A 27,176-nucleotide genomic window follows, 5' to 3' on the forward strand; every position below is an offset into this window, starting at 1 on the left:
GGCTCAGGTAGTAAATGGCCATCAACTGTGATTGGATGGCCATCATCTGTGGCTAGTTGGCCATCAGCTGTAACCAGTGAGCCATTGGCCACTAATATAACTGCTGTGGCTACGCCAGCAGCAAATGGGGGCTAGCAAGAAGATGGCGGCTGAGCGAGCAAGCATGGATTGCAGTTAGCACGGCAGGTTGCAGCTAACAAGTGAGGTTGGTTGGCAGAGAGAAGTGGATGGCAGGTTGTGGATTGTGTGGCTCCTGCTTCCTGTGTCTCCAACCCAGCCGCCAGCAAGAATATAATGACTCCCCTACCTATGGCTCCGTGGGTGTTCCTTTTTGGCCTCACCATATCCTGCGTTCTTGTGTGGGGAGCGGGACTAGAGACTCCGCATGCCACCCTGCATGACACCCCCTCACTGGCTTTGCCAGCCTGAAGCATTCTGGAAGAACAAGTATACTTCTCTAATACCAAGTAGCCTGGGGCAACAGGAATCTGGCTTCTTCCTGGGGTGGGGAGACAGAGCCTGGAATCCCTGCCCAAAATGCTAGGACTCCTGTGGGTAGAGCAGAGGTAGTAAACTCTGGGTGACCATCCAACCTTTATTTTCTTTGGCCTGCATTGTATTTGCAAATACTTGAATTCATTGCTAAGACTTAGAAAGCAGGAGCTTTTACCTGATACTGTATCCATACTCCTGGCTGGGCAACTAGCAGCTGGAGCTGGGTATCAGCTACCCCAGTCAGGCATGCGCTCTGCAGCTTGCCAGTCTCCACCTGGCTCCCTGAACTCACTTTTAGGGTTTCTAGCTGGGTCTTGTAGGCCTGCTCACTTCTCCCCTCAAGCTGGAGGTCACTGCACAAACTTTTGGGCACATGTATGCAACTTCCAGGTCTCCCACTATCCCATGTACCCCTCTACCAGCATCTGCACCCTCGTAGCACAGATGTGACCATCTGTTACTACAGATGAACCATTTCTGCTCCCATCTACAGCCAATCCCTCTACTATAAACTAGATCCCATCCCTCTCCTCCACCCAAGGACACCATCCCAGCACTTCCTCGTCTCTCTTCTACAGAATCAGTTTTTCTCCCTCTACTGACTCATTCCCTCTCAGACCACAAACATGTGGTCCTTTCTCCCATCTTAATAAAACTTTCAACCCCGCTTGCCCTGCCAGCTACTGTTCTAGTTCTCTGCTCTCCTTGGCAGCTGATCTCCTTTAGTCATCTACACCGATTGTCTCCAACTCATCTCCTCCCATTCTCTCTTAAAACTACTCCAGTTAGGCATTAACCACAATCACTCAGCCAAAACTGTTTTTGACAAGATCACCAATACTCAATCCATACTGCTACATCTAAGAGGGAATTCCTCAGGCTCCTCTTACTTGGCCTAGCAGCACTATTTGTCAGAGCCGACCACACCCTTCTCCTAAATGCTTTCTTCACTTGGCTTCTAACACACCTGACTCACTGACCACTCCTTCTCGCTCTCCTTTGCAAGAAGTCCAAACTTCACAAATTCTTTGGCTGTGATCAACAGTTGCTGCTGGCATAGTGAGGGCACAAGGGATGCCAAGCATCAAAATGTTCTACGTGGTGGAAGATTTGTTTCACAAAATACGTTTCTGTTTTATGTGCGTGCTTGTGTCTCTGAGATCTCACTCCTCCTCCTCAATGCAGAAACAGCACCTGGCAGTGGGGGCAGGGGCGGTGGTGGCAGCAGGTGCCCCATAGACACCTCTCACCCAGCAAAGGAGAAAGGGCAGATGGGGCTGCTCTGCAATCTCACTTCTTGCTTAGCTGGATTATTAATTACTGCAGCCCCTAACTGCTTTCCCTGCTTCCTTCCTCAATCTGTTCTCGACCTAGCAGCACAAGTCAGAACCTGTCACTCACTGGCTGAAAACCGTCTAACTACTCCCCATCCCACTAGGAGTAAAACCCAAAGTCATTACCACAGGCTGTAAGGTCGCACAAGAATGGCCCCTCTCTGCAAGCATCCCTACCACTCTCACTCCTGCTCCTGCCATCTGGGCTTTTTGCTGACCCTAAAACATACCAACATGCCTTCAGCCTTTGCAGTGGTTCTCCTGCCTGGAACATTTCCAGGGTGCCACATGGCTAGCAACTGTTTCAAAGTATGTTTAACTATTACCTCTTCAAGAAACCCTATTTGAAATTCCACCTGCCTGCCTAACACCCCTGACCATCCTCCGCCTACTCTTCCCCCCCCACCATGTCATCTTCTGTGATACCATATTATTATTTACTTTATGATATTTATTGTCTGTCTCCCCCACCCCAAATCCTAAAAGGCTAGGAGGGTGTCTAGCACATAATAAATTCTCCATAAATATTTCTTGAATATATGAATTTCTAGGATAGAACATGGCTTTGATCTATCAAATAGTTTTGTGGTCCAAAAACCATGAAAATAACAAAACACTTGCAAGGACTAAAGCTGTTTGAAAACAAACCAACCCACTGTTCCAGTCCTTGAAGAGCCTTTCTGAGCAGGGATGCAGCAACAGAACCAAATATATATTGCCCTTGGTTTTCCCCAATTCCCTCCTGACTTGGCAGTGTTGGGGATCGCCTCCCCTGGTCTTTGGAGCCCCTGAATGCCAGCGGGGCAGTAGCTTCCAGCCCCCAGAGAGAGACAGCTCTCTCAGCAGCAACACAGAGAGAAAAGAGACGATGAGATTTACCACATAAGTGGGCACTGTATGAGTATGTGCTGGGAGCAACAAGAATAGCAGTAAATACAGAACAGAAAATAGCGATCTTTGAAATGACAACAAACGGGACACATTATCTAAGCACTAACACCTAAAGAGGTGAGCTGCTCTGGTGAGCAGCTCCTCAGAAGAGAGAGGCCGACTTCTTTCCAGGCTGCCTGGTCTTCAGTCCTTGTAACTTTTCATCTTTCAGCGCCTTTAAGAACTTATCTGCAGGAAAGCAAAACAAACTTAGCTGGAGGAGAGATAAGGGCTTTTTCTAACACTGCCAAAGCAATTATGTGTCCCCTACATGAGCCCCAAACCCATTATGATCTGAGATAGGTGGGGGGAAAAACCCTAACAGCCAAAACATGTGGAAAACATACAGTTGAGCAATCCAGGACTTAGAAAGCCCAAGTTTTCTAGGAATTCTTTTCTTCCCCTGGCTATGGGGAAGAGGGCATTACAAGGTGTCTGTGAATTGGGGACTATTCCCACCACAGCATGGACCTAAACATTTAGGTCATTTCATACTCCCCTTCCCTGTGTAGCAGGCAGAGGGGCTAATGTTACCTATAATATACAATCATGGTTCTTTCCTGAACCATCTGCCCTCCTCCAGTGGTCAAATGCTAGCCTTAGCCAGAACCGGTGAGGGCAAAGACAAAGTCTGCAGAACAGCCTATGGCTACTGAATATTCTACAGTACAACAGGTCCTTCTGGGAGTAGAATTGGATTTAACAATTTTACTCTCCAACAGGGAGGAATCAGTCAGCTTGCATGGCAGAGGAATCCATCCACATCAGCACACTTGGTCTGCCCTGGTCCAGATCCCTAAAACTTCAGACCTCAGATCAAATGGCAGAGTCCAGGACTCTGGTGAGAAGACTACAAGGCCAGGGCCAGGGGTCACAAGGATGCTACCTTCCAGCATTGAGAAGTGAAGGGTCCCAAAGCCCCTCAGCAAACGTCCTTGGGCCTCCTGGGTTTTGCACAGTTCCCACCTCCCCATTACAGACACTCCAACTGGCCTTCACCTACTTCCCTCACCTCCCAGCGAGGACCCCAGTTTAAGATAAACACTAAATCTCAGGTCTGGAGAGAGAGGGGTTGTACATGGTAGGTGGAGCTCCAGGGGTGGCAGTGTTACTGTGCAGGAGGCTTGACATTCAGGAAGGGGGCTGTGGTGGATGGAGTTTCTGGTTTGGAGGCTCAGAGTCCAGATTACGGAAAAGGCTCAGGACGGAGGGAGAATGGAGCTTGGGACAAAAGGGTCTGCGAAGTCCAGATTTGTGGTTAGGGAAGGAGTCAGTTGAAATCCAGGATAGGAGTCGGAGTTCTGGGGGGATAGATTTGGGATCTGGGACTCCTGCGTGCTAGACTCTGAACCCGAGGCCACATTGCGGGGGAGGGGATAAGGGGGGGCATGGAGCCAAGGAGGGAGCCGAGGAATCTAAGGGTGGGCTCTGGCTGCCCGGGAAGATCACGCACAGCGTTGGGAGTCGAAGCCGTCCCCGGTGATGGTAAGCAGCTCCAGCTCCTTAATCCGGATCTCCAACTCGCACAACTCCTCCGGGTGGGAGGCAGAGGCAAGCTGGGGGGTCGTGGGGCTGGGCGCCAGGGACGAGGCAGCCACCTCGGGTCCCGGCGGCGAGTAAAAGAAACGCAGAGGCTCATAGGGGATGGAGGCTAGGCCCGAGGGCCAGGCCGGGGGACAGGGGGCCTCCCTGGAGGGACCCAGGCCAGGCGGCGGCGGGGGTGCTGGGGCCGGCGGCGCCAGAGGCAGCGGACGGCCCCCTACCGCCCCGCCCACCGGTGCCCCGCCCGCCTTCAGCGGCACAAAGAGTTTCTTCCAGATGTTGAAGTCACTGAGCGGGGACGAGGAGATCCCGCGGTCGTAGAGGGACGGAAAGTAGAGGGGCGGGCCCGGCCGCTGGCTCATCGTGGGGCTGTGGCTGCCGCGCCGCCCCTTGGGCATCATTTAAATGAGAGGCTGCGTGGGGAGAATCCCCGCGCCGGGGGACACGCGCCTGCTCCGAGTTGCCAGGGTTCTGAGGTTCCACAGGCCAGGCCCGGAGGAAGTGAGGCCCCACCCTTTCGCCCCAGCCCCGCCCCAAATAGGCGGGGTTCTAAGGTCGGGCCGGCCACGCCCCGGAACGTGATCTCGCCCATTGACCGCAGGCCAAGTAGGCGTGCCCTAATGCGCTGCCCAACCCCTAGGTTTCTGCTTCACGGGGAAATCACACCCTCTCGACAACAGCACCCGGTCTCCTCCAATCCCCAGCCGGATCGGCCCCTTGACTCCTCCCACAGCCCCTAAATTCCACAACCTCGCTCCCTTGCTATTGTACCCCGGAGGTCCACCTTTCACAACTTAACATTACCTGATCTAAAAGCACGAAGCTGGGAGCTGGCCAGAACTGCAAGACAAGACTTTCTTCAGTCTTCCTCTCCTTTTATGGGGAGAAAAAAAAGTGTTTCCTGCAAACCTGTTCTTTGCTCCTCCCAACTTTCCTTACCACTGCTCACCGCAAAGAAGTTTGGGGAATAACTGTCCGACTTTTCATCCTCTACAACTGGAGGCAGAAAAGAGGAATGATTGAGAATGGCAGTTAGAGCCAACCCATGTTTCTGCCAAATTTCCCAGTGTTTGGGAGATTCTGGAACAAGGACCCTGGTATGGATTTGTAATAGATCTGAAGTAGAATGTCTTCAATGACATGCGGTGTAGTTCTCTTCCAAACACATTCCTTATCAGGAGCTAACAAGCCAAAAACTAACCGCCAAAAAGAAATATTGCTGAACCTGTTTCTGGAAGACAATGCTGCCAAAAAAAACGGGTTCGTGGTGCCATCACAGGATCACTAAATAAGCCAAGCAAACAACGCCCAACAAGCAGTGGATTTATTAAAAGAAAAGAAGTACACTCCCTAACTAACGGATGTGAGTAACCCAGAAGAACAGCAACTGCCTCCAAGAACAAAGAGGCTTGGGATATTTTTAGAATGAGGGCACGAAATATTCAAGATTCAGGGGTGGTGTTACAGGCATTCCCATGGTGGGTCCTTGCTGACTATTCCTTCCTCTTGGGAGGTGGGATTCCCTTTTGTTTATTTGGCCCTTGTCAGAACAGTCATGCAACACATGAGGTAGAGATTTTTCCCTGGCCTTCAATGCTAATAGTTGTGGGGAGCCATGGTTACAGCTATGCTTAACCTGTTTCCTCCCCTGAGGCATTGTCTCTGCCTGCATCTGGGGGGTGCTTGCAGGCTGCTGAGGAATGTGGGAGCGGCCAGTTCCCGGACACAGAAGACTGATGGCTATCAGGGTAATTGATAGGATAATTACTTTTGGGAGTTTCAGTGATTTTGTATCCTCTATGTAAAAGTTAAAAATTTACATTTGCTAAGGTAATGCATACTTTCTTTGTTAAGTTGCACGTACTCAAACTGCATATATTGGTGAAGAAGAATAAACTCGAGGCTTCAGCATCACTGAAGACCTGCAGCATTAGCATTTGTGTGTCTTTTATTTCATTCCCACTCCCCCATTTAGGTTCTGATCGACTTGTGGCGGCTGGCTCGCCACAAATAGTCCATTACAATTAGCTAAAGTTTATCTTGAGGTGCAAGTTGGAGGCCTGAGTCACCAAAATCTAGTTCTGGATGGTCTCGTAACTGTACCTTTCTTAACAATGATTTCATCTTCTCTTTCCTCTGTCTCCTCTCACACCTTCCTTCCTTTCCTCCCCACTCTCGCCCCATGGCCCTATTCTTTCTGATTAAAAAAATACAGTGAATGCTGCTGTCAAGTGCTGTTCAACGGAAACGCAGGGATCTTCAAGCAGCACCTTGAACTTTAGTAACAGTGTGTGACAAATTTCAACTTGTTTGGGGCAGTCAGTCGGGTGTGAGCTAAGGTTGAGAGAAGGTGTGTTTTAAAGTGTGCTGTAAATCATCTTCCATCATGACAATGCTCCGTGTCACACATCGCTTCTGGTATATGGCAATTTCTGTCAAATAACAACATCACGGTGTGTCCTCATCCACCTTATTCATTCAATCTGTCACCATGTAACTTCTGACTCTTCCCCAAAGTCAAAATGATTCAGGACATTGAGGCAGCCACCACAGTGCAACTAAAGACACTCACAACAGAGGACTTCCAGAACTGCTTCAGAAAGTGGCAAGAACAATGGGATAAGTGTGTTAGAAGTGAGGGGGAGTATTTTGAGGGGGAGTAATCGCAATGTGTCTTTTACTGTAATAATTTTTTTTTCAACATTCACTGTATTGTTTGATCACACCTCATATTCTTTATGAGTGACCTGGATGTACTGTTTAAGGGACAGAGCCAGCTCCTTTACATGAATAGCCCGTATTAGCCATGCACTGAGGGGAGGTAAACTTCCTTCAAAGCCTAGCCTAATGGCCATTGCTGTGAATGAGCAAAGATGGATAGGAGCCATTTTAGGCTGTTGGCCAGTCAAGATCTGAGTCAGTACCAGTTCCACTAGCAAATGGTGTGTGTGTGTGTAGTAGTAGTAGTACTAGTAGTAGTAGCAGTGAAGGGAGATAGATGTCCAATTGGATATCTTTGGGCAAGTTGTTTGACTTCTAAGTCACTTTTCTGTAAAACGGAAATAAGAGAAGCAGGCTGCCTCGTACAGTTGTTTGAGAATGGAGTGTGTAAAGTATGGTAAACTTAGTACATCCAGATGTCAGCTATCCCCACTGAGGGGCTTGTGTGACACGGAGAAGCTTTGTGTTCTCATACTTAGCTGGATCAAGCCCAGGGATCCTATACTGCTGAGCATATAATAGGGCTCGATAAATATTTGGGCACTTTTAAAAACAGAGTTATGTGTTGTGAGAACTGGAAGGGACCAGAATATACCACGCCAAAATATGCCACATTGGCATAAACATTATTCTAAGTTGAAGGAAATTAGAAACAGATGACATAGGAGCAGCTCTCCCTCTTCTCCCTTTCTGCCTAAGAGCAGGGCATACATTTCCCTTTGCAAAAGTAACTTAAATTTCCCCTGGTGAAGTTGCCCCTCCCCCATCCCAGGAAGAGTAGATGACTCTTCTCACTGGAGATGCCACTGCCTGAGTCTATATAACAACCCTTATCTTCCATAAATCTCCCCCATATATTTTCCTTCCCACAATTTACAACCCCTAGAAGCCCAAGCCCCTTTCCTTTGTCTTTTCCCCAGTTTATCACCCTTTGTTAAAATGGTTTATAAGCTCTTAAACCTAACCACTTCTTTGGATTTTCATTTCTGTTCTGTGAGCAGCACCTGTGCATGCATAATAAATCTTATCTCTTATTAATCTGTCTTTTGTCAGTTTAATTAGCATGACCTGTTAATCTGTCTTTTGCCAGCTACAGAACCATAGAGAGTAGAGGAAAACTGTTTTGTTTTGTTTTCTCACCCCTACAGAACCACAATAGTGGTGAAACAGGGCCTGGCTGGCATCCCACAGTAGAGGCCTCTCCTTGTGCCCGGCCACACCTTTCCTTGACGTACCTATCGCTTAGCAATAGATCATCCCCCTGTGGCTTGAGCTCAGAATGTCCCCTGTCCCATACAGTTCCGTTTTAGAAAATTACCCTGAAATTAATACCTGTAGGCTTATTGATCTCAGTGGCCTACCAGGCTAATCCCATCATTGTTCCTGGGTTCCTGATTCTACCAGACAATCACGTGGCCACAGAGAAGGTTCCATGAAGATCCCTGGAACCATCACGTATCCTTTAGAGGAATGTCCAGATTTTCCCTTAAATGTCCCAGGCTGGTCTGAGAATGTTAAGGCAGTTTTTGGAGGTGTTAACCTGCTGCCTTCTCAGACCACCAGTGCTCTGATAATAAATGCTTATTCTATGACCCAACTCCTATGTTGATCTGTTGGCTGAACGGTGCAGGCAGCATGAGCCCCGAACTTGTGTGGCTTCCAGTTTCAATGGTGAGAGCCAGGGTTTTGGACTTAGGCTTGGGACCACGCCCTGGATGCACTATGTTTTTGGCTGTGTGAATGAACCTTTTTGAACCTCAGCTTTTCATCTATATAATGGGAACAGTACTGGTACCTACTGATTTGGATTGGTAAGATTAAATGAGACAGTCTAAGTCCCTCACCATGGTACATACTCAGTAAACGTTAGCTCTTGTTATTACATACCGTGTTTCCCCAAAAATAAGACCTAGCTGGACAATCAATTCTAATGCATCTTTTGGAGCAAAAAGTAATATAAGACCCAGTCTTATTTTACTATAAGACCCGGTATAATATAATATAATATAATATAATATAATATAATATAATATAATATAATATAATATAATATAATATAATAATATAATACTGGGTCTTATATTAATTTTTGCTACAAAAGACGCATTAGAGCTGATTGGCCGGCTAGGTCTTATTTTCGGGGAAACGGTATTGAAGATCCTTAGAAGAAAGAGATTTTTCCATTATTTTTTTTAAATGATGCACAACATTTTAACTTGTATATTGTCAAATGAACTCAAAAAGAGTCTGGAGGCTTTGGCTAGAAATAAATGATACAGATTTATTCGAGAGTCTTATGGATTTGCAAACTGGAAACACAACTAGGCAAAACCCGGAGTGTTCTGAGGCAGAGAAAAGAGTTAAGAGTTCTTATAGTTGTGGACGAAAAGGGGCCCACATCCTAAACCTGACAAGTTCAGGGGCGGCCTGCACGCAGGCCCTACAAACTCAGAGACTGAAATTAACCACATAGGATGGTCTGAACATAAAAATTCCTAACTAAAAGCAGGTCATGGCCTGTAGTCACATACTTGGCCGGTAGCTTCCTTGACAAAGGTCAATCTTTACCTATCTGTTGTCTTTTTGCATCTAAGATAACATGTCCTTGGAATGTCAGAGTAATCCTTTTTTCCAGACTCCCCCCACCCCCAGGGTACAACCCGCCACACCAGAGCAGGAAACTACAGAATCCCTCTTTGTCCTTCTTGTCCCTTGATTATCATCTCTATGTGCTGTGTAATGCTAACTAATAACTATCCTGTGCCCACCAATGTAAAAGTATGTCTCTCCAATTTACTTTTTATCCAATCCCAGAGATTTACCGTTTTGCTTTCTCCCACCCCCTTAATCGACCACCAATGGATTTCATGTAACCCTCCTCCTTTGATTCTAATGTATAAAATAAGTTGCATAACTGCCATATTTTCTGGAGCATTTTCTCAATCCATTGAGATTTTGCTCCCTGGCAATTGTCATCAGTTTGGCTCAAATAAACTCTGATAAGTTTTCTCTTAGGCTGGTGTTTTTTCATTGACATAGTAAAAAGTACATTCTTGAGAAGAATCTGTCTGCATTCTTAGCCTCTGGATTGGCCTGAGATAGTAATCCTCTAGATAACTGATGGTCTGGATAACAAATGTCAGGCTGTCTAGATACATGAACATTTTTTTCCTTATTCCTTCAAGGGGGTAATCAGAAGATGACCGACAGGTTTGATGTACATCCAGGTATTGACACAGGGCTGGAAATTTCAATAGTTTAAGTTCCCAGCAAGTTAAAACAAGAACAGAATTGTTTCCTCATGTCTCAACCTTTTTGATTTTAGTAATTTAGCAGCTTGACTAGACTGACTCCATTTTATTTTTTCACTCTGTTCCTTAAAATTCATTCAAAGAGAAAAGCTTACAAATTTTTGCCCCTTAACTTCAGGATAATCTAAATAGATGTTATACTGAATGGCTTAATTATAACACAATCATGAAGTTATGGACAGCGGGTTAAAAAAGAGGTTGCGTCCTCTAACAACCACACAATACACCTCAAATGTGATAATAAACAAACACTGAGATAAATGACAAGTAAAGAGTTAACAGGAGCCAGCTTGTAAGCTGACAGGAGTGAGCTTAAATATTAACTGTTTGGAGCTGAATCTCCTGGCTAGTCCTGCACCTGCAGGTTGACAAAGCACCTTCCATCATCATGGGTGGTAACAGAACAGTTCCCAATTGCAACAGCAACCCCCTGCAATCTGACATCCATCATAAATAGGACAGTTCCCAGGAGAAAACAATTGTAATGACAGCCCCCCTGCAAGCTGACAAGCACCAGACATCCTGCTTAGAAAAATATAAAATGCGAGCACTCCTTCTCATCGGGGCAGCAGTCCCTATCAGGCTCTACGCTGGCAAAACTTCCCTTTGCCAGAACTCTCTCTCTCTCTCTTTGACTTTCTTTTTCTTTTTCTTTTTTTAAGAGATTTTTTTCTTTTTTCTTTTTTTTATGATTTTGATGTAGGTGATGTTGGATCTGCCGGCAGTTTCTGAGTGTGGGCCGGGATTGTGTCTTGTGAAGCCAAAGAATGGAAACACGAACCAGGGAGAGGCAAAATTTTTTTAAAAGAGTATAGTTTATTAGAGGCAGGAGAAGAGGTTGCAGCTTCCAAGTGGGAGGGGGTCCCGAATGGGGGTGCCCGTGACTGAGGCAAAATCTCCAACTTTTATATCTTCCCTTTGCCTGTTTGGGGAAGGGGAGCTCTTTGGAGAAGGGAACTGGCGCCTTCTAATGAAATTCATCTACCAGGTTTGTTCTGACGGGGAAACTGACCTTAAAATGGTTCCCTGCCACGGGGAACTGAGCTAAAATGATGGCCCCAGCAGAGAGAGAAGTCCCCAGCCTAAGCCCCAGCCCACTCCCACATAACCCCCTTCCAAGCCACACCTTGAGCCAATCACCAGACGACACCTACCCCTTCCCCCACTCAAGGAAGTCCCCAACCCATAAAAACCTGTTCAAAACCTTGCTAGGGGCTCAGTCTTTTGGGAAGGATCCCACTGAGTCCGTAATAAAGCTGACTCTCCTAACTCTCTGAGTGCCGCTTGGGTTCTTTCTGGTCTTGGATTCTGCAACAATTCTACTTGTCCATCCTAAAGGAATTAGTAAAATAACCTACTCTTAGCTATCAGAGCTCCGCTTGTCAGGACAAAAGGAATTTTATGATTAATCTCAGGGTCTTGTTACATTATGTGCTGGAGCGAAGGAGTAATTTCAAAATCTGAAGTTTTAGGCTATGGCTGTCTTTTGTTTATTCCACCAGGGACCTCCCTGTCTACCTAGGGACATGCTAACTATCCTGTATCAATTTTATTGGGGAAGGGGAACAGGACTTTATTGGGGAACAGTGTGTACTTCCAGGACTTTTTCCAAGTCAAGTTGTTGTCTTTGCAATCTTAGTTGTGGAGGGTGCAGCTCAGCCCCAGGTCCAGTTGCCATTGTTAGTTGCAGGGGACACAGCCCACCCTCCCTTGTGGGAGTTGAGGAATTGAACCGACAACCTTGTGGTCCATGTGGGAATCAAACCGGCAGCATTCAATGTTAGGAACACAGAGTTCCAACCGCCTGAGCCACCGGGCCGGCCCCTCTCTTTGACTTGCAATAAATCTTTTCTTACCCTTATAGAGTCTCATAAATTATTTGACATTCTGTGAACGACCAGGAGTTAATTCTATGCCAAGACAAACTCCAGTCTAGAGGTGAAGTTCAGATGTAGTAATAACACACCATGGTAGATAAGGCAAACCCCTACAGATTATTTCTGCAAGCAAACATGCAGGAAACCCAATTTGGTGATGAAAAGATAGAGCAGGCTTGCATCCAATTTAAACAGAACTTTTCCCTTCCTAGTCTCTAAAGCTCTTGTTACCTGCTTCCCCAAGTGCCATCCTGTTGGGCTTGAGGGATTCAATTCCTAACACTCTTGCTCCCTCCTACATTTGGAAAAAACTGAAACACACACATGTACACGAGTCCTTTGCTGATAAAAGTCGTTTGGTGGATGTGGAGGTCTGATATCCAGCTGGACTTGCAAATCCTGAACCAGTGAATTGAGCTCAAACACCCAATCAAAGACTAAGAGGGAAAGCCACAACCTTCGTCTGTAGGTAAAGGGCCATTACTGGCAGAGTGAAAAGCAGGCCAAGGAGGCCTGGTCCTTTCTCCAAACTCACCAATCAGAGCAGTGGCTTTTCCACCCTCAGGAAAGGAGCCACGAGTGTCACTCTTAAGAAACATGACACAGCAGGATGGAGGTTCCTCCCAACACTTTGACTGAAGCTATTTAACCTAGGCTGCCTCATCGCAGCTGGAGCTTATAATTTCCCATTGCCTCCACCCTCTCTCGCCAGAAGGTCCTGGGGGAACCTTGGCTGCTGTTTGCCTGGTTCCCGTAGTCACTGTGCTGCGGGAGGTAGTACAGAGACCTTCTCTGGACTTGTGAAGCCAGAGCTTAACAAAAAGGACAAAATTTAAAGTTAAAGATAGAAACACAGGAACTTGAATATTAACTGCAATTTAGCTTTATGGTTCCTTGAAATGAAATCTCAGTCAACAACCTGCTTTTGCAGGTGATAGCCAGTTCCCGAAAATGTAAGCGTAGATAACAAAGCTATACTAGAGTAATTTAAAGAGAACGATTTTACTTAGATATGATGGCAACACAGAAAAATTGACACGAGTCCTACAAAAACTGCCCTTCACTGCAAATCGTTAATTTCCTTTATCAGATTTATTTCTTCATTTTTTTTTTAATTTTATTAAATTTATTGGGGTAACATTGGTTAATAAGATTACATAGGTTTCAAGTGTACAATTCTATAATACATCATCCGTATATTGCATTGTGTTCACCTCCCAAAGTCAACTCTTTTTCTGTCACATGTTTGACCCCAACCCCCTTACTCTCTCCAACCTTCCCCCACCCTCCTTTCCCTCTGGTAACCACCATTCTGTTGTCTGTGTCTATGAGTTTTGTTTGTCTTATTCACTCATTTGTTGCTGTTTTATGTCCCACATAAGTTAAATCATATGGTTCTTGACTTTTCCCATCTGACTTATTTCACTTAGCATGATATTCTCAAGAACCATCCATATTGTCGCAAATGGCGTATTTCGTCTTTTCTTATAGTCCATTGTTTATCAGATTTAGAATCACTTAGTTCCTCTCCTTTTGCATATAGAGTCCCCTTTCAAATCCCTTAAAACCCGTTATCTTTTTCCTGAGGAGACAGAGTGGGTTTTCTCCGTTTCCATTTGGCTGCCTCTCGAAAATAAACTCCTTGTTGTATAGTTGATGCTTTAGTGATTGGCCTAACTGCACCTAGGGCAGATGAACTCGGGTTTGACTACACTTGCTCCCCTGGAAGTCCCACTTCCCTCCCATCACTTTAATTCTGCATCTAGACACAATGCCAACAATCACACCTTAACCAGGTTCTCTGCCTCTTGTGGGGTGTGTCACATTTGGCCATACCTACCTTGGCTCCGGACATCTTCAAGGAACATGCAGGGCTTGTGGCTTGGAATACAACAGAGTTGAGTTGTTATGGAGTGAATGTTTGTGTCCCCTGCCCCCAAATTCATATGTTGAAATTCTAAGCCCCAGTGTGAGGGTATCAGGAGGTGGGGGCCTTTGGAAGGTGATTAGGTCTTGAGGACAGAGCCCTCATAAATGGGATTAGTGTCCTTAGTAAAGAGACCCCAGAGAGCTCCCTTGCCCCTCCCACCATGTGAGGACAGTGAGAAGACTGCCATCTACGAACCAGGAAGTGGGTTTTCACCAGACACCAAATATGCTGGAGCCTTGGTCTTGGAATTCCCAGCCTCCAGAACTGTGAGAAATAAATGTTGTTTAAGCCACCCTTCTTATGCTTTTTTTGTTATAGCAGCCGAGACATAATAAGAGTCATGTCTGAATCCAGGACTCTGTGACACTGGGAAAGTCATGTCAGCTCTCTGAACCTCAGTTTTCTGATCTATAAAATGAAGATAAAATCCAGTTCTCAAGGTTGATGTATTTGATGACAATATGTATAAGCAGTACTTGGGATACATAGTGGGGTGATCCACAAAGTGTGACGCTGACTATTATACAGTTATACATGGATTCTTTGATTCACCATTAAGCCCTAGTGAATTGATGAGGAAAATGGAGTGGTAGGGGACGGTCCCTTCCCAGAAAATCAAACCCACTCCAGATACTATAATTTACCCTATACCTTAGGAGCTGATTATCTGTTGTCCTGCTGAGGATAGTGACATTAAACTGAGAGGCTACTGTGTGCCACATACTCATCTTAACTCATTTTTATCTTTCTAACCACCCCAAGCAGTAGGTGTTATTATCCCCACTTTCCGGATGAGAAAAACAAGGCACAGTGTTAAGTCACTTGCCTGACATCCTGTGACTGGTTAGCATCAAAGCTGGAATTCCAAACAGGCAGGCTGGCCCCTGTGCCCAGCCTTTCCGCCACTCCCTCCCGCAGCCTCTCAACAGTTCTCCCAGCTCTCCTGTCTCTGGCTTTCCTTCCTCTTCCTGGTAGGGTCTGGCTCTAACTGGAAGTTGTTTGTGTCACAGCTCAAGGGCCCAGCTATCTTGGGAAGCAGGAAACAGTCTTTTCTTTATTATTCATCTGAATTAACCATTGTGTTGGTCAAGAGGTGGTGGCCCAGGCATTCCCACCTCCCTTCACAAAGACCGCTATTTCAAGAAAGTTTCTAAAAAATGCTGAAGTGCAGTCTTTATTCTTGTTTTCCTCTGTAGATGTACTTCTATGCACTTGCAGAGTAAGCAAATTTTTTAATAAACTGAAGCCTGAGAGGCAGTTTAGTGGAATGGAGAGGGCAGGGGCTTGGAAGATCAGAGAGCTGAGTTTAAGTCCCATCAACCAGCATCAACTAGCTGTGCAAAATAATCGTAGCTAACACTTACTGACCACCTAGTATAACATGCTCCCATGTTATCCCGGCAGTAACACTTACACGCTTGGTCAGAATTTTCTGTTTACAAGCAACAGAGGTTGACACTGAGAATTTATACGAAGGGCTATGAGCTAATTCAAGGAGCTGAAAGCTTAAGAATTAAGTTTAGGAGGTGCAGAGACCAGGGCAACTTTAGGGATCTGGGTAGCAGGAAGGAATCAACAGCCTCTTCACCAGTGGTAGTAGACGCTGTTGGCTGGCAATTCGCAATGACTATTTTTATCCCCTTTCCCTGCTGGACAAATGAAATACCAGCTTTGCCAGTCTCCCTTTCAGGTAGGGGTAGCCATGAGACATTTCCAGCCAGAAGATATGACCAGAAGATTTTAATCTCCTGATAACAGAGACAGAAACAACGGAAGTTTTCCCTTCATTTCTTCTTCCTACCTTGAACCGGATGCAATATTGGAACGTCTGCAGTCACTGTGATCACGAGGGAAAGAGCAGGAATATCACTACACCAGCCAAGACACTGCTGAGCAGCTGCACCAATGCCAGCAGCTGCCTACCTTCCGACTGTTGATGTGAGAAAATCAGACTCTATCTGATTAAGCTACTCTAAGTTCGGTTGTAGCCTTCCTTAGAGACTCACAGCTTCAACCAACATTTTTTTTCAGTCCTTGTATAACTCAAGTCTTAAATTCCAGGAGAGAGCATGCCCACCTTTCAGCTAGAGAAAGGTAGGCTGCCTTTATTAGCAGTCCCACCAAGACTGTATTTGAAGGGCGGAAATAATTCCCCAACAGGTAATTATGGTTCTGTTATCAGAAGGGATGGAGAACAGATGCCAAGTGTCTAAAACTCAAATGTCCATTGTGGTAGGTACCATTGTTACAACTGATGATGCCACAGAGGCCAGAGTGGTGAAGTAGTACGCTTACTAGTCAGTGATAGAGGCAGGAAAAAGGACCTCTTATAACTGTTCTGTGAATGTATTGCGTTTAAGTAAAGGTCTGTTGCAGTGAGATCTTATTGTAAACCCACATTTTAAAAAATTCTCAAAACTACTTTATTCACATCATACACACATTATTTCCATTACAATCTTTAGTGTGTGTGTATGTGTGTGTGTGTGTTTTACCTTATTCCTATAGCTCAGGGAAAAGGGTGGTTTAGTTAGCAATTGTAACCCTTCACACTACATAGTAGTTGCCTTGGTCAGGGATGTCTGGTAACAGAACAGAAACTTTCTCTAATTAGTTCAAGCAACACAGAAGGTCTGAGGGAGTTACGGTATGGAAAGACCTTACGGAATCCAGGGGCAGTGACCCGGCACACAGTACCAGTTAGTGAAATGGGCAAGGAACTGCACTTTGTAAACATTCTGGTAGGTTCATACGATGTTACTGAGAAAAATTAAGTGAACTCGTATACACAATGCTTGGAATAGTGCCTGACTCACAGTAAGCCCTCAGATGTGACTACGATATTCACTGATGAAAAATTTAATGCCAGGTCCCATTTGGTCTACACTGGTAGCGTTTATGAATTATAATGCCAAGTTCCAGTTCTGGCCACAGCACCATAACACACCAACACACAACAGCTGCTTGCATTCCTGTAAGGGCCATATCTTATTGGCATCAGTATTTTAGGTTGACTGCCATTGATATATCTGTAAAACCTACAGCCAGATTGGGTGGGGTTAGTTGAGCCAGCATGAGAACTGGTTATATACTATATAGGATCGACATACTGGGGTTGGCTAACTTGCATGTAGCCAATAATAGCAAAGATGAAAATGGCAGCACCCCTAGAGCTGATCAGAAGCTCCCCACTCCACAATCCCAGAATCTTCATTCCCAGTTCTGTGCACTTGTACTCTGCAGCATGTGTGCTGTGCCCCCACCCCAACCAGAGGCTCCGGAACTACATGGCTGCTGGGAGGAATATCCTTACCTATAACAGACTCACAGACACCCACCTAGAGTTAAGTACTGTGCTCATTTATTTTCCTCCAAAATAATGTGTGTATAAATAGGAAGCTTTAAAGAAAAATGTTATGGTGAGTATCCTATAAGTAATATTTAAAAATTTCTGGTCAGTTTCCATTTACGCCAAAGCCAGTGGAATGAAGCATGGTTCACTGTAGATTCGCAGACCCCTGAGGTTGTTCACCCTGTACTCCGTGTAACCTGCATCTTTACTATAGCCTACTTCCTACCTGCCACTTTATAAAGGCATGACCTCAAGCCTCACAATTCGTTGAGGTCGGTGTAAGAAGCCAGAGCTCAGAGAGACATAGCCAATCAGTGAAAGAGACAGGATCTGAACCAAGGTTCTCTGCTGCAAAACTCATGCAATTAACCTCTACTATCCTGAAATGAAATGCAAGCAGTGGGCCTTTGGAAACAGACTGTGGCAAACAGTGTTTGAAATTATCTGTTTCCAAAAGAGGCCTAACTAGGTTGTATAAAGCTCCATTGGGTAATGTAACCGTCCAGTAAAAAAATAAGTCTTTAATATTTTTTCTCAGAAAAGGCAGGAATAGATTTTTTCAAAGCAATAAAGCATCAGGGTCTCGTTCCAGGCTTTTTTCCGAAGTCAGACTGGAGTACATTTAGAACAGTGTGCAAAACAGGCAGGATAGTGGAGTGTCTGACTTGGGAAGTTGAGTGTGAATAGTGTGAATACTGGACTTGCCAACATACTGCTTCGGTGACTGTTAGTTAGCAACTCAGCTCACTTCTCCAAATGTAGTTTCCTCTTCAACAAAGTGGGCTGATGATAGTACAGATGAAAATACATGTAAAACAGGGAGCATTGAACCCTGCACCAGAATGTACCCCTCTTCACTAGTACCCCTAGTGATGGTCCGGCCAGTACTTCCTCTGGCCAGCTCTGTGCCTTCCCAGCACATGAAGAATCCCTTAGAGAACTGTCAGCATTAGTTCAGATCTGTTTGCAAGCAGGCAGCAAAACCAATGTGAGCTAGTAGACTTTGAACACTGAGGAGAGACTTATGACGTACAAGATAAATCATCTGGCCCTAATGAGGATGCAGACATATAAAGCATGGTTTATACTCTCAAGAGGCCCAAAGTCCAAAACACATGGGCTGGGCAAGCCCTTATTTTACCAGGATACACCCTGCATGATGTAAGTCATAGGGCTGACTGCAAGGACACAGGGGAATATACCCATACCTTGAAGCTCAGTACTTCCAAGACTAAGTTGGACAATGGGTCAGCATCCTTCGGGACATACTAGGAGTATATTTCAGGACATATCCACCCATTGGATGTACCTTACAGCTACAGCTCATCTCCCGAAAGAGAAGATCCAATGGAGTTATCACAACGCAATACTGAACCCAATAGGAACATTTGTGTAAAGCAATGCAAAGGCTACTGACTCTCCGCTCACCTGGCCTTTGCAGTATTGCCTTTGGGCCCAGACACCCAACCCTTAGTCTACAGCATGAGTAATAGCAACTTTCTACACAAAGAAACCTTGAAGCTTAAGGCCACTTATATAATAGCCTTTGCGAGTTTCAACTCGAGCAACCCTCTCCTTATTTCCCCATTTAGCAAAACGCAGATTCAGCTTTAGAGAATGACCCCTTTTTCAATGTACTCTGGCCCAAATTTGGGCACATGACCCAAGGTAGCAGTCAGTATCACCCTGAAATCGGAATCTTGAGAATGAGAGTTCTGGAACTTCCCAACTTCTTGGCTTTTGTGGTCTGGTTGGATTCCCCTTTAAAAGTTTCCCCAAATTCATTTTCTGCTTAAGGGAGTCAAAACTGATTCTTGCTCCTGACTGCAAAGTCCTTTATGAAATGAGTTGCTTTGCTCAGCGAGCAGCTGTGGCATGGTCAGTACTTCCTCGGGCAGAAAAAGTCCTGTTAAGGAAAGAGTCATACTATTTTGTCTTGAAACATAGAATTAAAGATGATGTAAGGAAAACCACTGAGGCAACAGGGAAACAGAGCACCAAGGTATGCTAGGTTTGGATAAGGAAGTCTTTGTTTGTTTATGGCACCAACAGAAGAAAACTGGCACTGCCCAAGATCCTTTCTATCATTGGGCGTGTTGTATGTCCCCTAATCCTTTTGGGCCAAAGACCACACCCAAGCATTTGATTAAATTTTATTTTCAGAAAGGCATCATTCATTCCAGTTTGTCTAACAGATTACATAATCAAGCGGTTTTTTAAAAATGTTAATCAGGAAATCCCACTTTCATCTGCAAAAGTCAGGCTATACGGTTAAACACAACCAAGATTATAAGAATACCAATGTCATTAAGTTTCCCAGACCTTGAGAATAATTCACCAGCACCCACAAGAAAAAGGCAAAACTTTGCCCTCCTGAAAGGTGTATCACTTTTTAGGAAACTGGTAGAACTTCTGAAAGCCTCCACAATTGTGATTAGGCTGATAGCCCTTACAAATGGTATTTTATACAATCTGTGTCACATTAGCTAGGAGTCAACAGGCTTGATGTCAGCAGGTAACATCCCTGCAGATCTGTGGCTGTCATGATGACCTCTGGAGGTCCCAAAATGCATGGAAGCATTCCTTTGATAGAGATTGTTGAAAAGACCCCACCGCCCCACCCACCCCAAGAAGTACTATCATACTATTTAACCACATGCAAGGAACAAGATGGGAAACAGCTGAGGACTGCAGAGAATCTAGTCAAGCTGTCACTGCAAAAAGCAGAGGAAAGAAGCATGTAACCTTATCTCAAATCACAAGTGCTTCGCTCTTAAACTTCTTCCCTCAACTGGGCCTTCTCTGCAGACAGGGCTGGTCTTCAGAGTTTCTGAGTCTCTCTCATCCAAGTTGCTCAAGCTAGTTTACTATCTTTCCCAGCAGGAAAATATAAAGCTTTTGGAATGCAGCAGCAAAGGACATAAGGAATACACAGAAACAGGGAGTTTAGGAGACACTCTCCTGGTATCGATTTAGAGGAAAATTTTCCAGAAGACTGCAAGCACCTGAGTCATCAGCAGAAACGTTTTCCCTGATATACTTGTCCCCCCACTTCTGTTGCACAGGTTCTTCTGGCAGCACTCATACTTTAGTTCCTTCCCCCCTAACTGTTTTACGATGTCGTTGTAATTGCAATTAGCAAACTGCCAACACTGGTAATATATTCGTGTGTCTGTGGGAAAAAACACACACACAAAGGTAAGCAGACAAGTGGATAAAGTTCTTTACCTGTCTGTGAACTTTCAATTCTATTTCTTAGAACTTACCTTGTGGAAGTGGAGACATTTGGGAAAGAATGTGCATCCCAGTTGGGTTGTAAAGGGGAACAGTTAAGTAAATGATAATACAGCTCTAAATGGAACTTTTCCATAAAACCCAAGTCTCAGCAGAGCCAGTGCGGTTGTGTGTATGGGTGAGGCAACAGGCAACCATATCGATGTTTTAAGAGATTTAAGAGCTGTTTTAAGCCTTTTAAACACATACCCCCATTGATCCAGCAACTCCACTTCTAGAATTTACTCCACGAAATTACCAGTAAAAATGGTTAAAATACATGCTCACGAATGGCTATTGCAGTACTATCTGTAACAGCAAAAAGCTATAAAATCAGCCCATTAACAAAGAAGTGTTTGAAGAAATTACAGTAGAGTACCATTCAATGGAATCCCATGTAGATAAATAGTGACGTAGGCCTGCAGGTGCTAATGTGGAAAGAGCCTGAGGTTTAAAAATGTGCAGAAAAATTTAAAACTGTTTTTAAACTTTTATTTATTTTAAGTGTGCTTTTTCAGGACCCATTAGCTCCAAGTCAAGTAGTTATTTCAATCTAGTTGTGGAGGGTGCAGCTCACACTGGCCCATGCGGGAATTGAACTGGCGACCTTGGTGTTATGAGCATCGCACTCTAATCAACTGAGCTAACTGACCGCCCTAAATTTAAAATGTTTGTGCTTCAAAGGAAAACAAATTCCTAGAAACATACTCTCTTCCAAAAGTGTCAAGAAGAAACATAATCTGAACAGATCAACAACTACTAACGAAATCAAATCACTAATCAAAAAATTCTCAACAGGGGTGGTTAGATGGCTCAGTTAGTTAGAGTGTGAGCTCTTAACAACAAGGTTGCTGGTTCGATCCCTACATGGGTCACTGTGAACTACATCCTCCACAACTAGATTGAAACAACTACTTGACTTGGAGCTGATGGGTCCTGGAAAAGCACACTTAAAATAAATAAAAATTGAAAAACAAAGAGGCACAAATCAGCAGTTACAAAATATTAGATAGGTGCAACAGTAATTGTGGTTTAAAAGGTTAAAAATTACAAAAACTGCAGTTCAAAATATTAGATAGGTGCAAAAGTAATTGTGGTTTAAAAGGTTAAAAATTATTAGAAAATTACGTTTGCACCAACCTAATATCACAGGGATGTAAAGTACAGCATAGGGAATATAGTCAATAATACTGTAATAACTATGTATAGTGCCACATGGGTACTAGACTTATTGGGGAGATCATTTTATAAGTTATATAAATGTCTAACTACTATGCTGTACACCTGAAACTAATATAATATTGAATGTCAATAAAAAAAAAAAAAAATAACCACAATGAGAATCACTTCACACCCACCAGTATGGTTATAATCAAGAAATTGAAAAATAACAAGTGCTGGCAAAGAAGTAGAGAAACTGGAACCCTCAAACATTGCTGGTGGGAAAGCAAAATGGTGTAGATACCTTGGAAAGTCTGGCAATTCATCAAAAAGTTAAAAACAGTTACCACATGACCTAGCAATTACATCACAGGTATATATATACCCAAAAGAGTTGAAAACTATGTTCACACAAAAGCTTGTACATGAAGGTCCATAGCAGCATTATTCAAAACAGCTAAAAAGTATAAACAGCCCAGATGTCCATTAACTGGTGAATGGATAAACAAAATGTAGTATATCCACACAATGGAATATTATTCGGTCATAAAAAAGAATACATAAAATACATGGGAGAATCTTAAAAACATTATGTTCAGCGAAAGAAGCCAGGTGCAAAGGACCACAATACTGTGTGAGTCCATTTATATTAAATGTCCAGAATAGGCAAATCCATGGAGACAGAAAGTAGCTTAGTAGCTGCCAAAGTATGTGGGAGAGAGAAATGGGGAATGACTGCTACGGGGTAAGGAGTTTCTTTTTGGGGTGATAAAAATGTTCTGGAATTAGATAGTGGTGATAGTTGTATTCACAACCTTGTGAATACACTAAAAGCCACTGAATTGTACACTTTGAATATACATTTTCTGGTTTGTGAATTATATCTCCATAGAAAAAAGTCTAGATACAGAACTGTATGTAGAATGTGAATCCACTTGAGTAAATAAAGTGTATGTATGGGGCTGAATGTATCAATTTTCTCTGGAAGGACTGCCCAGTAATTTCAAGGTGTTACCTTCACAAAAGACTAATCTTCACTTACACATTTCTGTATGGATTGAGTTTGGTTTTTTTAAAGTCACTGGATGATTTCTAAAATATTTTACATTTCATTAAAAATCATTAGACTATTCAGTAACAGGAAAAGTTCCCAAAAGAACATGCCATTAAGGTCCCAACTTTTGCACAGGAAAATAGAGGCCAAAAGAATATATGCCTAGTTTTTTAATATTTAGAAAAATTATGTTAAGTGAAAAAAAAATGTGTTAACTGAGAAAGAACAGTTACAGTAGATTTTCCTCTTCAGAAATAACTGTCTAAATGCTAAGGCTGTGTGCTAGATGCCTGGTATATACAGATAAAGAAGGTGTAGTCCTTGCCCTGGAACTGTTTTATCTTCTGTGCTGGAAAGAAAAAAATACAGATGCCTATTTCCTCATTTAAGGCTTGTAACTAATTTATCCAATTTCATTCATAGTTTAGCACAAAACATCTAGGCTTATAACTGCAGATATAACTGTCCGGTTCTCCCATTCAGAGGGATGGGTGTTTGGACAGGATTTTAATGAAGTTTGGTTAAGTGGCAGAGGCCAGATAGGTTTTGTGTCATAAGTATTTAAATGGATGCTTCTAATATTAAGGACGCTGTTGAACAGGACAAGTGACTGCGTTATGTAACAGGAATCAGGCATGGACCTGGGAAAGCATTAAAGCTACCAGAATTTTAATCAAGGAACCCTAACAGCTTGGGGAGAGCAGACAGTAATTTATTAATAACTGCTACCAATTTATCACTTACTATGTGTCCTGCAGTGAGCCAAGCACTTTCCTTAATTATCTTATTTGCCTATTTATGACGGTGAGCTTCTCACCAAAGCCACTATGAGAACCACCCAAATAAAAGTGGATTATTATCAGAGTCCCTGGAATGTTAGAGGTTCTCTCTCTGCTTGGCTTGAGTCCACCTTCACAAAGCAACCGTCCCCAGCTTTCTCCTAAGTGTGCCCCTTATTCAGCGGACCATTACAGCAATGATCCTTGGCACTGTCATCAGAAGCTTCTGCCACAGTCTAAGTACATGGTTTATACTTCCAGGACCTGGCCAGAAGGCCCGTCAATAGGGGCTGGATTAACAGCCAACACCTGTCTCTCTTCTAGACTCACTCTGCACAGCACTACCATACCCATTTTCTCCTCTAAGTGCTCTCCACTGACCCCAGGAGACAAGCATTCCCATTTTACAGCTGGGGCCACATGTGGGTAGAGTAGATAAATGATTTCTCTAATGTAGTGCCTGGCCTTTGACTCAAGTTCATGACGCTGTACCCTGCCTCTACCAGGCTGATGTCTCCAGAGCTGGAGGGGGCTTACATATTCTGTGAAGATCTGCCTCATGGTCCGAATATCTGTATTTCAAGAACTGCTGTTATCATCTGTCTAGCTTAAGTTTTGAGATTTATGATCATGAGAAGAAAATAAATATTTAAGATTCACATTATTATCCTTTTTAAAAAATAGATTTTATTCTTGAGAGTTTGATTCACAGCAAAATTGCGCGGAAAGCAGAGTTTCCACGTAGCTCCCTGGCACCTCCACCCCAAACACCTTCCTGACTATGAACGTCCCACACCAGAGTGGGAACATTTGTGACAACTGACTCTACATGGCCTCATCATTATCACCCAAAGTCCGTGATTTACATTTGAGTTCACTCTGGGTCGTTGTATATTCTAAGGAGCTCAACAAATGCATCACGTGCATCCTCACCACACTGTCAGAGAGTTTTCCTGCCCCAAAACCCCTGCACTCCCTCTAGCCATCCCTCCTGTTTCCCAGCTAACCCTGGCCACCACTGACTTGTTTATTGTCTTAGTTTTGCCTTTTCCAAAATGTCATCGAGTTGGAATGATATGGAATGTAGCCTTTTCAGGTTGGCTTTTTCCACTTAGTAATATGCATTTAAGTTTCCTTCATGTCTCTTTATGGTTTAACAATTCATTTTTTATTAGTCCATTGTCTGGATGGACCCTAGTTTATTTATCCACTCACCTACTGAAGGATAACCTTGGTAGTTTCCAAATTTGGGCAATTATAAATAAAACTGCTGTAAATATCCATGTGTAGGGTATTGTGTGCATAGAAGTTTTCAACTCATTTGGGTAAATATCAAGAATGCAATTGCTGACTCGTTAGTGAGAGAATGTTTAGTTTAAGAAGCCGCCAAACTGTCTGTATCACTTGGCATTCTCACCAGCCGTGAATGAGAGCTCTTATCTACATCCATGCTGGCATCTAGTGGTGTCACACATGTAGATAAGATATTTTGGACTCTGGCCCTTCTAATAATTGTGCCTCACTGCTTACATTAAGTATTTAAAAAAACCTAACAATTCATTATAAGATGAATGATCTCTGGGCATCTAGTGTACAGCATGGTGACTATAGTTAATAATACTATACTGTATATTTGAATTTGCTAGGAGAATAGATCTTAAGTGTTCTCATCACGCAAAAAAGGGTAACTACGTGAGAGGACAGTATGTTAATTAGATTGATTGTGGTCATCATTTCATAATGTATGCATATATCCTATTACATACACCTTAAATATACACAATTTTAATTGTCAAGTATACTTCAGTAAAGTTGGAAAAATTAAAAGTCTAATAATTCAGATAAGAAACAATGGGAATTGAGAGCTGGAAAAAAGATTTTGGCTGTAGTCTACTTCCCTCTTTTCTTTCCCCTCCCCAACGCTATCATCCAACACTCACATTTCATAAATAAAAAAGAGAGGCAGACAGGACTTACTGGTGGCAGGACAGAGCTCAGAGCTCCTAATTGCTAATTCTACATGTGTAATTCTTATACTTATTATTCTTATAATTCTTATACTTATAATAATATTATATAATATTATCCTACACATAATATTGCTTTTATTCTCTCATTTGCAAATTACCCTTTTTGTAGTGGGGGGGCCAAGAGACACAGACAATCAAGGTTAAGAACCAAGTCTCTGTGCTCAAACGTAACCGGTGCTCAAACATTTGTGGAGTGAGTGACTGTGTTTCCTCTACATTAACGATGAATTAATAGGGTACTCCAGAGGCAGAGGAACTGTCCCCCTACAGAATCAAGTTTCTCGTGTGGAGGTCTTGAAATTTGAGTTGCAGTCCAGAAATTTGTATCAAAATTATCAGCTACTCCTGTTTTTTATTTTTTAGACAGGATAATTCTACTTTGTTCTTACTTATTGAGGGTTTCTCCTTTCTGGAGAAATCTCCTTTCTATGAGGTTTTTCTGAATCTGTGTTTCTCCCAAGCCTTTCCTGAGTTTACCTGATCTGTTTAGCATTCCTTGATGTTGCCACCGTGAAGAATTTGTGGTAGAGGGTGCAAGAGTGAAATAACCTTGACGGGTGATTTCATTTTTGTCTCTTAGAGATGTAAGTCTGGGAGGTTTTACCTTATACATTACCCAGCTAAGGAGACCCGGAAATAGCTATTCCTCACCAGTATTATTTCCACACATCGATTCAATCAAGAACCATATCCAGCAAGAACAGAGAGCATGCGTTTGCTGACTTCTTTCCTCTGTCCACCATTTCCTACATCCTATTTTCATAGGGTTTTTGGAGGGTAGAGATTCTAGAGTCTAACCAAAAAGGAAAGTGTACTTTGACAGGACTTGTCCATGTTAGCAGCCCCTCACCCCACGCCCATGGCTGCCCTGCTCTCTGAGGCCAACGAACCTTGGCATCTGCTTTTGCCACTCTCAGGAATACTCTTCCTCTTTTATTTTCTACTTGTCCTTTGAGCTCAGCTTGCAGGACTCTGTATATACTAAATACCCCATGGAATGAAAGAGAGGTATAAATAAAGACATTTGTGACAGATAAACAGGCCTCTCTCATAGTTTTAATTATCTCCTTTCTTCATCTTTGCATCTCTACCCCTTAGCTCAGGCTCTGACACACTCAGGCTCTTAAAAGTTTGGAAGGCAGCCAGCGTTGCTGCTAAGAGAATAGGCATTGGAATTAGATGGATTCCCACACTCCAACCCTGGGTTGTTTACTTGACCTTAGTCTGTTGCTTAATCAGAGCCTTGGTTTCCTCATTTATGAAATGAGTGGTAGGTGGGAAGCATTAAATTAAACATGTATGGAAAGTGCTTAGTGCTACACGCAACGGGTGCTATTAAGTGGTTGCCGTTACTTATTGAATACACGTCTAAGGAGAATGAGAGTGG

General features: G+C 43.6%; 1 protein-coding gene across 1 annotated transcript; it reads right to left on the reverse strand.

Moving 5' to 3' along the window:
• Positions 1 to 2,698: 2,698 nt before the first annotated feature.
• Positions 2,699 to 5,000, reverse strand: LG06H11orf91 (linkage group 06 C11orf91 homolog). The gene is made up of 2 exons (XM_019738509.2): positions 4,213 to 5,000; positions 2,699 to 2,948 (listed from the first exon to the last, which is right to left on the reverse strand). Exons 1-2 carry the CDS (start codon positions 4,700 to 4,702, stop codon positions 2,863 to 2,865), a joined length of 576 nt encoding a protein of 191 aa, XP_019594068.2. The 5' UTR covers positions 4,703 to 5,000; the 3' UTR covers positions 2,699 to 2,862.
• Positions 5,001 to 27,176: the final 22,176 nt, after the last annotated feature.

The sequence above is a fragment of the Rhinolophus sinicus genome, linkage group LG06, assembly GCF_036562045.2.
Source record: "Rhinolophus sinicus isolate RSC01 linkage group LG06, ASM3656204v1, whole genome shotgun sequence".
In the NCBI taxonomy this organism is placed as follows: Eukaryota; Metazoa; Chordata; class Mammalia; order Chiroptera; family Rhinolophidae; genus Rhinolophus; species Rhinolophus sinicus.

Excerpts from the sequence above, each read along its gene's own strand:
- LG06H11orf91 (XM_019738509.2), bottom strand. The coding sequence starts at position 4,702 with ATGATGCCCAAGGGGCGGCGCGGCAGCCACAGCCCCACGATGAGCCAG. Across the intron at positions 2,949-4,212 it reads CGGCTTCGACTCCCAACGCT|ATAAGTTCTTAAAGGCGCTG; the intron begins GTGCGTGATCTT and ends GCTTTCCTGCAG.